The 15,878-nt window shown below is 39.0% G+C and overlaps 1 protein-coding gene across 5 annotated transcripts in view; it reads left to right on the top strand.

Annotated features, from left to right (window-relative positions):
* The window catches only part of LOC139137070 (protein unc-93 homolog A-like), a 38,794-nt gene extending 23,302 nt beyond the window's left edge, over positions 1 to 15,492 (top strand). The window contains exons 1-5 of one of the 5 annotated variants that reach the window (XM_070705032.1): positions 5,900 to 6,147; positions 8,015 to 8,188; positions 11,820 to 12,916; positions 14,346 to 14,610; positions 15,068 to 15,492. In XM_070705032.1, coding sequence (XP_070561133.1) covers positions 11,921 to 12,916; positions 14,346 to 14,610; positions 15,068 to 15,291 — 1,485 coding nt within the window. In that variant the 5' untranslated portion in view covers positions 5,900 to 6,147; positions 8,015 to 8,188; positions 11,820 to 11,920 and the 3' untranslated portion in view covers positions 15,292 to 15,492. Of the gene's footprint in view, positions 1 to 5,899; positions 6,148 to 7,743; positions 8,189 to 11,819; positions 12,917 to 14,345; positions 14,611 to 15,067 lie in introns of those variants that run through there. The other 4 variants (XM_070705036.1, XM_070705035.1, XM_070705033.1 and 1 more) reach the window with 4 other exon arrangements.
* Positions 15,493 to 15,878: the final 386 nt, after the last annotated feature.

The raw sequence follows: 15,878 nt of genomic DNA, 5'->3' as shown, positions 1-15,878 counted from the left end.
TAACGCCGGTAAACACACAGCCCTGCCATGCAGAGCTACTGGTACGCTTGCTGCGAATCGGTAGCCTTTGCCACTCGGGTAGCTTGGTATTGGAGTGGAAGAACATATCAAAGAGTGGCAGGGCTCGTTTTCGCAGCAACTGGTACGCATAAAACGTTTTATTTCTAACAACAAATATTCCTAACATAGAGAACCGCAGGTGCGGCTTGAAATATGTGCCAACACGGAAAACTTTTTATTTGCGAATTTCACGTTTTGCAAATCTCTTGAAAGAATAAATTTCGTTCGGCTTCTTTACGTATAGGGATAGTTACTGCGTACTGGCTCACTTCTTTAGGAACAGCAGGACCGTCTTTCACGAGTTACTGGCCTGGCATGACATGAAAATAGCTGGCCTCGGGCCATCGGGTTAGCGTACATGGAATCTACAACACCCTATCTCAAAACAACGGGCGAGTTGGTATCGGGCGAGTTTTAATCGGGCGAGTTGGTTCTGGGCGGGTTGGAAAAAGTGCGAGTTGACTGTAATTCTGTTTTACTTTACCAACCCTTGGACGCTGAGGAAAACTCCTGTCGCCAAATAGAAAACTTTCCCCTGAAAGGAATTTATTTATTTTCCTACAACCAAATACCTAATCAGTGATATTTTAAAAGTTGTACGTTACGGTCAAAAAGCAGAGAGGAAATTCTTCCGTACTGATTTCCTGCATTATTATTATTATTATTATTATTATTATTATTATTATTATTATTATTATTATTATTATTATTATTATTATTATTATTATTATTATTATTTTGTGGTTTCCAAAGCTTACATAAAACGAAAAAGACTAACATTTTGACAGGACAGGAAACGCCATCTGAAAGCCATATAAAACTGAGGTGTTGCTAAACACATATTTTCCGCTGCAAAAAGTTTTAATATTTTATTAAAGCTCGGCAGACAGACACTTTATGAAGTTCACAAGCTTAATTTTCAATTTTGATAAGGGGGTCAAAATTATCTCAATGGCAATTAAGCAAATATTTACAACGAAAACATCACGAGATTTCTAAAAGTTAACAGTATTTGCGAATAGAGGTCACTTTCGCAATTTCCAAAGTTATTTTGTGAACACTTGTCAAGGAAGTGTTCGAAGATTAAAGAAAACTCCTCCACGGCTTTCATTTCATTCTCTCCATTGTACAACATACATTGTGACGCAAATAGATACCAACTTTTCGATGCTGCTCGTCGAATTATGAGATAAAAAAGTTGACACAAGAATACCTTGAAAAGATTACAGTAGCGTGTAGTTGTGACACGAAAATAGTTTGCAGCAATCTGTACTATCTGACCGCACCAGCTATGCGTGTAACAAAATTATTTAATTATCTCAGAACTGAGTAACCTGCACTATAGCGTTAAACTCCTATTTTGTTAAGAAACGACGAAATCATCTCAATTCCAAGCATTCTTCAATATGCTCACGGCTATCTATTGTCTTCAGTTTCACTTTGCTGCAATCTGCATAGCTGTGATATCGCAGCGGTACTTGTGGCGTGTATCGAACGCGCTCGCGTCATCGAGGTCATCGCCACTGTGGCGATGACCTCAATGACCCGAGCGCGTTCGATACACGCCATACCGCTGCGATATCACAGCTATACAATCTGCAATATCCGACAATCTATGACTCGGCTCCGAGTAACCTTCACTAACGTTAAAACTCCGTCTAGGCTAAAAAAATTACCAATCCGTATCAGTCTGCAGCATCCTCCAATACACTCAGGACTCTATGAAAGTCCACACATAAGAAAAGTCAATCACTTTGCAGCTATCTGCAAAGGTACAAAAATTATTAGTCTCAGCTCAGAGCAAACTGCACTGACGTTAAACTCCGTCAAGGATGAGAAATTACTGATCTATCTCAGGCCGTAGCATTCTCCAATACACTTAGGACTCTGGGATCAAAGTCCACAGATATGAAAAGTCAATCACTTTGCAGCCATCTGCAATATCTGACAAGCTTTGTATAGTACAAAATAAAATAATGTCTCAGCTCAGAGCAAACTGCACCAAGGTTAAAACTCCGACAATGAAAACAAATTTCAAATCGCAGTCTGTTGCATCTACAATAAACTCAAAACTGTATCTACAGTCCTTACATACGAAAAGTCAATAGTTTGAAGCCATCTGCAATATCTGACACGCTATGTATAGTACAGAAATTATAAAATGTCTCAGCTCGGAGCAAACCGCACCAAGTTAACAATCCCGACCATGTAAAGAAATTTCAAATCTATGTCAGTCCGTTGCATCCACAATAAACTCAGAACTCTATCAGTGACGTCTGGCGGTTCGCCTGCAATGAGTCGAGAGCCTGTGGGCAAAACCACTGGTTGCAACGCGGTTACTCCACCGAAAACAATCGGTTTTTTTCACCCAAAATTGTGATCGATCTCCTATTTTGAGCACGCTCAACTTGTCTAGATGCACGATGAGCTAAGCTGTGCTTTTGAACTTACACAAAGCCCACTTTCATCTCTCTATGCGATGGGACCATATCCGTATCAGATGCGCCATATAGTAAATCTCGGTCTTTCACGATAAGCCTCCCACGCACGGTGCACAATAGACAAAACTGCTGATTTTAACGCGCAGTTTCTTTTCCAAAAACAGCCAATTTTTAATTTAAAATCGTGATCGATCCTAGTTTTCGAGCACGCTCATCTTGTTTAGATACACAATGTGCTAAGCTGCGTTTTTAGACTTGTGCAAAGTTCGCATTTCTCTCTCTGTGCGAGGGACAGACCATTTCGCGTCCGCCATTTTGAATCTTGTTCGAAAGCCAGTAACACTGCCCTGCTCCGCAGAGCTAGCTTTAGAATGGGATGTTGAATTGTGAAATAGGATTTGGAAGTGCATGATGTGTTGTCAAATGAAATTGGGAAGAGCATGTTGAGTTGTAAAATAGGATTTGGAAGTGCATGATGTGTTGTCAAATGAAATTGGGAAGAGCATGTTGAGTTGTAAAATAGGATTTGGAAGTGCATGATGTGTTGTCAAATGAAATTGGGAAGAGCATGTTGAGTTGTAAAATAGGATTTGGAAGTGCATGATGTGTTGTCAAATGAAATTGGGAAGAGCATGTTGAGTTGTAAAATAGGATTTGGAAGTGCATGATGTGTTGTCAAATGAATTGGGAAGAGCATGTTGAGTTGTAAAATAGGATTTGGAAGTGCATGATGTGTTGTCAAATGAAATTGGGAAGAGCATGTTGAGTTGTAAAATAGAATATTGGAAGTGCATGATGTGTTGTCAAATAACATGTTGAGTTGTAAAATAGGATTTGGAATGGCATGTTGTGTTGTAAAATCAAAGTAGTAATTTTGGCATGGATTGGACACCATATTCAATTCATTAGAGTCCGTTACGGGTATAAACCGATGAAGGAGTTCTTGATAATTCTAATTCTCACGAAAACACCTCTCTCACAGCTTTATATCACATAACCATATACATTAAATTGCCAGTAGCTGTAACTTTTGAAGATTTTTCTCACAATTTTTGTTTTTTTTTAATATCAACTTCACTTTCTTGTTCTACTCCTCACTGTAATCATGTTGAGACACACTGTGACAGTATTCACCTTGTTAACTCAGCCTGTGTGTAGAGTGTATCGCTATTGTTGACAAGCTAATTCTGATCCGGACTAGAATTCTAATGTAAACAATAGTAGTGCATTTTACACTTGTGAGCGGTATGTTTTACATTGTCAAGCTAAACAGTAGATGTTTCAATCTGCCTTGGGGAGTTGGGGACGAGGACTCCCTATTCACGTACAAAACGAAAAGGTGAAAAATTATCAAATGCAAGCTACTGGTCCTGTAAAGTGACAAAAGTTTGTAAAATTTTCACTTTCTGACGATATCATTGATTTTGTCTCTTGTAGCCTCCAAACTTTACCTCTTAGTACAATGCTGTTGCGGAGAAAATATATTTACCACTTACTGACCTTTTCCCGTAGAAACATCGTTGAGATTCAAATTGCGTTTCGAACAGCGCCCTCACCAGTGCACTTCCGTACAAAAAGGTATAATATACTATCACAATTAAAATTAACCTTCACATCGGCAGCCATATATTTGCTTACACTGCTATAAATTATGTTTTGTCTCCATTCAGACTCACTCATGAATTTTTTGCACAAGCATCTTGACGAGCTGGCACACATAGCTTAGTGAGTGATATATATGATAATTTATGTTTTAAAATAATGAAAAACAAGATAAGATGCAGACACACAGACCAATGAAATCTCCCAGCGGAGAATACTGTGTTTCCCTACAGAGACTACAATTGACAAATTACGAGTGTGGATGACTTTCAATTTACAGGTGCATTTAGTAGATGTATCACTAGTACTGTCAGCTGTGTTTTCTTGATATGATGGAAGAACAATAAGACGTCACATAACGTTGGTTGTCTTGTCTTATTTTAAAATCAAACGTTGAAAATGTGCCAGGAATTAGAGCGATCGAGTTATTTAATTTTTGAACGTTTTATAAAAGAATCCCTGTTGATCTGAATTTTCCCAACATTCCCTTTAAACAATGCAAAACGCACTCTACTACGCACTCTACTACTCCAATTATAGAATAAACGGGCTTTCTTCAAAGGGATAGAATTATAGCATCTCTCATCGTTGATATTCCTATTGGCCTACATCGACCACTGCCAAAAAGCGGCGGACATATTTCAGAGAGAGAGGCGAACTTGAAGAAGGGGAACGGTTTGTGGCACTAATCAACAATACCGCCCTCCAGCATTCGCTTCACTTTACCAAGATTATTTTGCAACGAGCAATTTCACTAGGCTAAGGTGTTCCACCTTCCACCCTCTAAACAACTTCGCCAGTACAAAGTGTTTACTCGGACGAGGACCCTCCGTCGAACAGCAGCCTATGCTACGCCAACCAAACTACTAAACGATGATGGGGTCTGGAAGGCGTGGAGCCTAGCCCAGCGTGGTCAGCGAAGTATTGTCGATTTAGATGTAGTCTGGAACCTGAGTTCCATCTTTTGGGAGTATGTATGGACGAAGAACAAAGTACGGCGAAGAGATTCTAGATAAACCTAAATGTTGTTTTCCCGCTGATTGTATTCTTACAGTAGTCGTATAATACTCGGATCGAGGCCAAGGAGAACATGGCGAATACATTAATCGAAAAAAACAAAATTTACGGTTTGTTTCTCTGGAGTGATGTATATTTACTTGGTATTTATTGTCATACAATTATTAGAAATTCTTCGTAAACAACACTCACCGCCTGCGTACGGCTGCTCTGCGATCTCAATCGGGCAACAATAATCTTTTTTATTTGGTCTTTTGAATACTGAAGGACTGGTCAGGTTCTTCAGCCTAGAGGGGCGGCGGATTAATGGGATGGGGGGCGGGGATGACCGTGTCTTTTAAATGCTCAATGGGGTCAGTGTGTTTTTGAATTATGACACCGACTCATACTTGCTTAAAATGCATCGCACCAGCCACAAATTGCGTCAATCAAGTGCAGTCTTCGGTTCGCCCTTTGGGGGCATAACTTTACTTTATTACATGCCTCGAACGACATATTCAAGGCATGTAACTAGTGATCGAAAGCTGTATTTCTGTGCCCGCCTATTTTCGGAAAGTCTTAATAGGTTGGTCAGCCACTTTTTTGACGTTTCTAAAAATTACCCACCTCGCTTCCCCGGCTGTATTTGTTTGTGGATAGTTCAGAGTCATCTCCGGGGTCAGGTTCTGCTTTGGCCAATGTGTACATGTACTGAGTTATTGTATTGCGGATAGGCCTGGGTCGTCATATTTGCATAGGTCGTAATATTTGTATAAAGAGAGACCTGGCCTAGTGACGTCGTCTACTTGAAACTTCACCACACTGTGGGTCAGGTATTACAATGGCTCATACCTGACCCAGTTGTCATTAGCAGCGCAGCCAGCCGTAACCGTCAGGGGTCCAGACTAATCCACTGAGGTAAGAAAAAGTGACAGCGCAACAACTGTGCGATCCCTGCAGAGACTGTTGGCCGAACTCCCTGCCCAGAAGTCTAGTTTGTACGCGGCACCGTATATACGATAAGCTGAATGTGGAATCATTATTGAAGGTAGGAGAAAATTTTGACTGTTTTGTAATTTGTGATCGAAAGCTGTATTTCTGCGACACAAAGGAACTATATGTCTGTGCCCGCCTATAGTCTCGATCAGGGTTCACTTGGCGTACACGTAAAACGTAACGCAGTAAAGTTTTGGAGACTACGCATTAGGCTAGACTGAAAGATTATGTTGTTTTACTATGGGTCTCCGCCAACTCCAGTTTTGGTTGGAGTGCTGAGACCAATCCAAGACATGGCGAATACAGGCAATATATACTGTCTGTTAAATAACGGCTGTTGCCTGGAGGTTTTTTCGCATGCTAACCTTGTGTTACCAGCGACTATCTCTTCATTTGCGGCGTTAGACTGACCCAACCATAGCCGTACAATGCTTGACACAAGACATGTGATACACAGACTCTCTTTTACAAGGCATTGTCAACATTGTAAGACCGTGTGTTCCCAGCACAATACAGGAGTGAAAGGGGGTTAAGTCTAAGGTTTGGCTGCATTCACAAATACTGGGCTGGAGGAATCATGATAGAAATCGTAATTCGTTTTGGATCCTCCTCTATACCTTCAAAAATATATCAAATACTCCGCTCAAATCTCTCACTGTGATAAGGCAAGCCATTTAATAAGCAGACAGTATTAAACTTAAGTTTTGATAATTTTCTGTCATTTTTTTTACTCTTTGTATCGACTCCGATCTCTTGTTTTACACTCTAATATGTTAAAATGTCCAGTAGTCAGCTCAACAACACAGCCTTCATATGTTTTATATGCTGCGTCACTTATATTGCTGGCAGCTGCATTTCAGTCCGGATATAAATTGAATGTCAGTATTGTATATTAACACTTTACATCCATATTCTGGCTGTATTAGCAATCCAACATGATGTTAAAGAAAATGATATTGATACACAGAATAAAAATGTCGAAAAAATATCATGTTTTATATGGCTACTGATCATTCACATCTTGGTTACTCTTACAATTGACAATGACAATTACATGATCTTACAGAACATTCTACTCACAAACCATACTGGAATGCCCATGCCTTCACCTTGTCGAACATAGCCTGTTCAAGGTCTTTTATTTTATTGGTGACGCGGCGAGTACTTTAATAATTAAAAAACCCAAAAGAAATGACATAGATTATTCAAGAACTTAATTAATTATTCACAGTGGAGCCATTGGATGACATGAAAAATTGCTTTATTCAATGACTTACCAAACCATGGAAGCTGAAAATGTAAAAATATCTAGCGAACAAAATATTTTCAGATCCCACCACAGTAAACTGTGTATACCTTCAAATCCCTCCCGCTACTACCATAACAACTTTCAAATTCCCTTATTCCTCCAGCATCCTACCCAGTATTTGTGAATGTAGCCTTACTAGCACCACACCAAGTTAAGCTCCTCATAGACATGGGGTAATATTTACCTCTACAAAACTTCAAATTCCTTAGGGGCCATTCTGAATTTGTGGCACATCATAAAAAAATACCAATTGTCTCGGTATGATACGAACAGCGATCAAAACACAAGAAATGACTCAGACTTTCGATATTACAATCATATCTTTCACACTGCAGGAACATAGACCTATACACATCAAATCAGAGTAGTCGAACATGAAAAAATACGCAACTGATTGACTGAAATCAACGCAATAGGGAACATGATACACGTGACTCTATCAATATTAGCAAATATGACAAAAGCCGTACGATATGGATTCCATAGAATTGCACGATGGTAATTTCAGCTTATTGCCTGTCAACGCTGTAGTAAACTTTGCGGAAACTTTGCAAGCGGAACCAATTCAATGCGAACAATGGCTCTTACCTGACCCTGTTTTTCTTAGCAGCGCAGCCAGCCGTAACCGTCAGGGGTCCAGACTAATCCACTGAGGTAAGAAAAAGTGACAGCGCAACAACTGTGCGATCCCTGCAGAGACTGTTGGCCGAACTCCCTGCCCAGAAGTCTAGTTTGTACGCGGCACCGTATATACGATAAGCTGAATGTGGAATCATTATTGAAGGTAGGAGAAAATTTTGACTGTTTTGTAATTTGTGATCGAAAGCTGTATTTCTGCGACACAAAGGAACTATATGTCTGTGCCCGCCTATAGTCTCGATCAGGGTTCACTTGGCGTACACGTAAAACGTAACGCAGTAAAGTTTTGGAGACTACGCATTAGGCTAGACTGAAAGATTATGTTGTTTTACTATGGGTCTCCGCCAACTCCAGTTTTGGTTGGAGTGCTGAGACCAATCCAAGACCGAATCTTTCAGTCTGAGAACATGGCGAATACAGCCAGTATATACTGTCTATTGAATAGTGCCTGTGGCCTTGAGATTTTTTTTGCATGCTAACCTTGTGTTACCAGCGACTCTCTCTTCATTTGCGCCGTGAGACTCACCCAACCATAGCCGTACAATGCTTGACACAAGACATGTGATACACAGACTCTCTTTTACAAGGCATTGTCAACCTTGTAAGACCGTGTGTGCCCAGCACAATACAGGCGTGAAAGGGGGTTAAGTCTACCCTTACGAAAATAGTCTGTAGATATTCTATTGAACTCTGATATTCTATAGAAATTCTGTATATGTTTATGGAAATCTGATGGAAAATGCTTCCATTGAAATTCAATTGAAAATTTTCAATACAATTCTGTAGAAAAATTTAAATTTTATAGAATTTTAATGTGTATAGAAACTTTAAATTCTATTGAAGTTTGCTGATAATTTTCTGTAGAAAATCTGCAGAAATTAAACATATTTTTTATGGAATTTTTCAGTTACATAGCTTTTGTGGAAATGTTTTTCTGTTTTTTTCCCCCACAGTTTACACTGTTTCAGACTTAAGTTCATGTTTTTGCATGTTGGCATGAGCTTTGATAAGAACTCAGTGACATATATATAGCTGGTTTCAATATGGAAAAGGTAGTGACATATACCTATGGAGAGTTCTAAGCACATTCTCGTGTACCCTTTAATTCTGAAAAGTTATTTTCATTTACACACACGTGCCAGGAAAATGTATACAGTTTCAATTGTACCATTCCTTTTGCCATTGCTTTTGTACATTTCATGACTGTACACAGACCAACCTGACTCTCTTTGTTAGATCCTAGGTCAAGTGAGCTGACCTGTGCCTTTGCTTTGTTATGCAAATAGTTTCCTGCCTTTACAATGGGCTGATTACATAATAGTGTAGCCACGCATTATTCATTTGAACTTGAGGCAGTCCACAGTGCACATGGCTCTTATGAAAAGTACTAAAGTTCAACTCCAAATTCCATGGAAAATTAGGATCCAAGGTCCATTAGCAAGATTCTAACAGTGTTATGGACAAGGGAGCTCACTAATATGTCACAACTGTAAGGATCCACATTGCAGCATCAACTGAAAATTACGTGAGTTAAGATACACAACACTTTAATTATGCACTTGGCTGAGTTGACAACTCAAAACTGCATGCTAGACTGGAGAGGTAGGCCTTGCATTCATATGTGTAGGTTGCTTTATATTTTGTAGTCCCTGTATGTTTCATCAAGTTTCGAACGATTGTTAATCATAATTCTTTTAGAAATAAACTACATGTTTATAATTTACTTGCTGCCTGATTTTTTGTGAGTTTTGCAGTAATTCATTGCATTGGTATCTATGGCAATATCATAAGGTGGTACTCCTTACTTAATAAAAGTTTAACACATATTGTTGTCATACTTTCTAAGAGATTGAACTCGTATAAGACAAACAAACTTCTGTAAAAGAGTGCAGAAATTAAATACAGTTCTACAGAAATTCTACATAAAAATTCTGTAGAATGTGGTATAAATTCAATATAGTGTTACAGATATTCTGTAGGACGTGTATCGAATTTACATAGAAATTCTGTAAATTCTACAGAAATGATACAGAAATTCTGTTGAATTTCTACAGAAAAAGGGGGCCAAAACTCCATTAAACTCCATTAATTTCCATAAAGGTTCAGTAGAATTCTGTAGAAATTCTGTATCACTTAAATTGAATTTTGTCATCAATTTCAATAGAATTTCTACAGAAAATTTTCATAAGGGTAAGGCTTAGGCTGCACTCACGAATACTGGGCGGGGCGCTGGAGGAATCATGATAGAAATCGTAATTCGTTTTGGATCCTCCTCTATGTGATAAGGCAAGCCATTTAATAAGCAGACAGTATTAAACTTAAGTTTTGATAATTTTCTGTCATTTTTTTTACTCTTTGTATCGACTCCGATCTCTTGTTTTACACTCTAATATGTTAAAATGTCCAGTAGTCAGCTCAACAACACAGCCTTCATATGTTTTATATGCTGCGTCACTTATATTGCTGGCAGCTGCATTTCAGTCCGGATATAAATTGAATGTCAGTATTGTATATTAACACTTTACATCCATATTCTGGCTGTATTAGCAATCCAACATGATGTTAAAGAAAATGATATTGATACACAGAATAAAAATGTCGAAAAAATATCATGTTTTATATTTACTCTTACAATTGACAATGACAATTACATGATCTTACAGAACATTCTACTCACAAACCATGCTGGCATGCCCTTGCCTTCGCTTTGTCGAACATAGCTTGTATAAGGTGTTTTATTTCATTGGTGATGCGGGGAGTATTTTAATATTTTTAAATAAAACACATGAAATGACATTGATTATTCAAGAACTTAATTAATTATTAACAATAGAAATAACAATTTCTTTATTCAATGACTTACCAAACCATGGAAACTGAAAAAAATATATAGGTAACAAAATAATTTCAGATCCATCCTCTGCGCCCTGTGTATACGTTCAAATCCCTCCCGCCACTTCCATCAAACATTTCAAATCCCCCTTCTCCAGCATCCTACCCAGTATTTGTGAATGTAAGCCTTACTAGCACCACACCAAGTTAAGCTCCTCATGGACATGGGGTAATTTTTGCCTCCACAAAACTTAAAATTCCTTAGGGGCCATTCTGAATTTGTGGCACATCATAAAAAAAAATACCAATTGTCTCAATATGAATACGAACAGCGATCAAAACACAGGAAATGACTCATACTTTCGATATTGCAATCATATCTTTCACACTGCAGGAACATAGACCCATATACATCAAATAAGATTACTCGAACATGAAAAAAAAAATTACGCAACTGATTGACAAACGCACTTTAAGTTTTGAAATGAACGCTATGGGGAACATGATACACGTGACTCTATCAATATTAGCAAATATGACAAAAGCCGTACGATATGGATTCCATAGAATTTCACGATGGTAATTTCAGTGTATTGTCTGTCAACGCTGAGGTAAAACTTTGCAAAAAGTTTGCACTCGGAAACAATACAAGGCCGCATTCAATAACATTGCTTTTAGGTCTATTACTCTTTTCAACTTATCAAAAAGTTCAAGTTGCGAAGAATGGCTGAAAGACAAAAGCACAATTTCTCCTGCCCCGTTATATGACCTCATTGATGATGGTAACCCCGATTAAATAAAGAATCGGGCAGTGAACATCTCATGACACTTTTCAATAAGTACAATTTTAAAATTAAGCGTACCAACCCAACCTCTTAAACGTTTTTATTTGTCTTTAAATCTGTCTTATGTCTTTAATGAATAGTAACTTTGCTTTTTTCCAGTACTTTCCAATAGATTTAAGTCAAAGCACTCCAGGTTACTCAATTACCAAGAGGCATGCTGGTTGCGTCCAAAAGACAGTGAGGACATTCAATTGAAGCAAATGGCGGCCTTAACTTTAGATGAAGAGAAAGTGAATGTATCACTTCTTGAAGGGACAGTCACGAAGAGAACTGACTCTAAGGGTGATGTTGATAGAAATGTTGATGATCGTGACATTTCTACAGAGACGTCGCACAGACTAAGGAAAACTAAGAGACGAAACTGGAAAAACGTCTTTATCATCGGTTTTGCATTTATGATCAGCTTTTCAGCGTACAACGGTTTGCAGGCCTTGCAGACCAGTATAAATTGCGATGAAGGGCTGGGATTTGCGTCGTTGATTACAGTTTACATGTCATTTATACTGTCGGGATTGTTCTTGCCAAATGCAGTGATTCGTCTGTTGGGTGTGAAATGGACGATTGTCGGTTGTACGGCCTGCTTCATAGTATATCCGCTTGCAAACTTTCGCCCGTCGTGGTACACGATGATTCCAGCCTCCGTAGTGGTGGGCCTGGCGGCCAGTCCGTTGTGGACTTCTGAGGGTATATATGTCAGCGCTAGCGCGTATATCCTTTCAGATGCCAGTGATTCGGAAAATCCTAGTGCAATGCTCGGTAGAGTGTTCGGTTTCACCGGGTTCCTGTTTAACTTGCACGGTATTTTCGGCAACTTCATCTCTGCCACAGTCTACAGAGAGTTGCTAACCCCAGAAGAGCGCCATCATGAGGAGCCTGGCGTCATGTATACTTGCGGGGCCAGCAACTGTCGAGACACTAACGGTAATAGTACAAGCTACTGCTACCCACCTCCACTGAGTGCAACCGCAGTGATCCTTGTAATTTTTATAGCCCTCTATGTGATTGCTATCCTGATGATGTTGTTTTTCCTGGACAAGTTACCAAAAGATAAGGAAAAACGTATTAAAGACACCCCATTACTTGCTTCCACTGTTCAAACTATGATTCTGTGGAGGGATTATCGTTTGTGGATGCTTGTTCCAATCATGATGTCTGATGGACTCCGCGTTGGTGTCTTCAATGGAGATTTTAATGAGGTTAGTTTTTTATCGACTTCATTGCTAAACGTCTAGTCTGGGAAAGCATGATCAAATGATTAAATTGTTTTATCCACACACTTAGAGGGAAGGGCCGTCGGAACTGTGCTCTCAGGTCAAAACTCACCCGTATGACCAGTGTAAACATTGTGTCAAAGCATGGAGCTATCCGTTTCTAGCTCCATGATCCAAGGTATCTAGGCGATTGATGAAAGTTAAAACGTGTTTGTCAAAATGTACATCGTAAAATTATACTTTGCAGTTGTGTTGACCTGGTGCATCCATTTTTGGTGCATGGAACATTTTCTGGCGTAGTTCAGGCGATCCCTTCATTTTATCCTTCCAAGGCCGAAGCTCACATTTCACCATCAAGTCAAGTAAAATTACAAACGACCTCAAATGTTGGATAAAACAGCAGTAAGTAAAAATGAATACATTAAAATAGTGACCGACCAGGGGGATGCAAAACACTATTGCAAATCGCAGAGAATAAAAAGCAAGCAGTTTCGGGTGCAACCCTTCGTCAGTACAAAAACTCGCACGCAAAGTTAAGTCAAGTAAAGGTTGTTAAAACTGGTGAAGCACAACATGTCCTGAACATATGGTACATTTTAACCACAAAATTGAAAATTGGAGGCCCCTGGGAACACAGATATTGTGAGTATCATTTTTACAGACTAAGGCTTCTGTAACAGACCAAGCTAACTTGTTGAAAGCACATATGATTTTGGCCCAAACCCCTTGTTACTTTCTCGGCAAATTGGTAAGTGATACTGTCTGTGAGAGGAAAAAAAACGGAAAAAAGGTTAAAACTGCTGAACAATTTCCTGCTGCTACATCATGAGATATGAGCCAGTCCAATGGCCAGAGTAAATATAGAATATATTCATTTATATGCAAAGTATATTACCGAGCAGTTGACATCGGTCGCATCAAATCGAGCATGAAAACATGTTTGTTAGCGGTCCCGGGCCACGAAATTGCTTGATTGGACCACTGAATTACATTACAATGGTCCACCAGTGAAAATGCGAAATTAATGCCAATGTATGATCAATATAATAATTCCAATGTATGCCAGACTAGCACACATGGCAGCAGAACCACAGGGCATCCAAGTACGACGACCACCAAATACTGAACACAGAACGATCTTACCCATCCCAATTATATGCCACGCTCGATATTTCCAAAGGGTTGTACCAGGATTTTGATTTTCAAAGTATTCCAATCTTTAGGTTATCAAAATCAGATTCAGAGATGGTGAACTATCCTTTGTGGCGATCTTCGCCTATGCTTGGGATAGGGGCGGGGAAAGTGGCCATTTGCAGCAATAAGCAGAGACAGCAACATTGTTACAACAGATTTTTTATCAGAGAGAAAACACAACATCAATGCAATTCAACACAGAATAATCCTTTCTTTTCAGTCGTACGTGTCGTGTGGCATTGGTGTAGAGTATGTCGGTTATGTCGGTCTCTGCACATCCATCACGCAAACACTGGCTTCGTATCCTTCCGGTCTGCTGACAAAATACATCGGAAGGCTGTCTCAGTTGGCTTTTGGAGTAGCTTTAGACTCTGTCCTCATCATCGTTATGTTGCTTTGGGATCCCGATGACCGGGTTGAACTCTACTTTCTCATCGCAGCAGGATGGGGTGTAGCACAGACACTGATCATCGTACAGTTTAAGTGTAAGTAAAACATTCATTTTACATTTAATATTGGTTCTTTTCATGTAATTTGTTAATTCGTAGAAATATCAAGCGAAACTGCCTCAACTGTCACGGTTAATTCGATGCCAGTCGTTTGCAGGTACCTTAAAGTTTCCTTCATCGCAAAAACAGCAAGTTAGTGGTATTCACGACATTTCACTTTACAGGTATTTTGTGTATTTTTATTAGCGACGTTTTCACAGAGGCCCAACTTATACGCAAATACATTACCAACGGCCTGGCCATTCTGATATCAAATTTCACTGTGCAGCAGAAATAAAAAATATGATAATGCACATATTCTCATAAGAGCATAACTTTAATAGTTATTATCATTATGGTAGAAGAATTAATTCATCGTGGCAATATCTGTTATTAACTAAATCAAATGAATCAAAAGTCAGTGTCATATAGATGATATTCATTTTCTTTTCAGCTTTCCTTGGCCTCTTCTATCCAGATAATCCATCAGCAGCCTTCGCCAACTTATATCTGTGGGGTGCCGTAGGAACTTGTGTGTCGTTCGCCATGAGCCTCATGTCCTGTGTTTCAACAAAACTCTATATTGTCTTTTGTTTTCAACTCATCGCACTCGCTCTCTATGCTGTTGTGGAATGTATGTTTAAGAAATGCGAAAAAGGCAAACCAGACTCCCTTTAAATAAAAGCAAAGATTCTTTTTACGTAATATTTTTAGAGCTGCAGAAGGATCGGCAAGTTTTCAGTTGATTATGGTCCGTAAGGTGTACAAACCGATGAAGATGTTTCTTGGAAATTCTAATTCTTTCACGAAAACAACTATCTTACAGCTATATATCATAAAACCATATACATTAAATGGCCAGTAGCTATAATGTTTTAATGATTTTTTCACAAAGTTTGTTTTTAATATCAACTTCATTTTCTTGTTTAACTCCTCAAAGCATGTTCAGAACCACAGTATTCAGCATGTCAACTCAGCCTGTACATGTGTAGAGAGCATCGTTGTTGTTGACAAGTGAATTCTGATCCGGACTAGAATTCAACTGTAAGCAATAACACAGCATTTTACACGTGTAAACGCTGTTTACAAGCTAAATAATTGATGTTTCGACTCCCTGCTGACATAAAAACAAATTTATCAAATGTAAGCTACTGGTCCTGTAAAGTGACGCAAGTTTCTAAAATCGTCACTTTCTTACGACATCATTGATTTGTCTCTCACTGCCTTGAACTACACCTGCACAATGCTGATGCGGACTTACTTAC

Source organism: Ptychodera flava, chromosome 7 (genome assembly GCF_041260155.1).
Source record: "Ptychodera flava strain L36383 chromosome 7, AS_Pfla_20210202, whole genome shotgun sequence".
Lineage (NCBI taxonomy): Eukaryota > Metazoa > Hemichordata > Enteropneusta > Ptychoderidae > Ptychodera > Ptychodera flava.
This window is presented reverse-complemented; position numbering and strand designations above follow the sequence as displayed.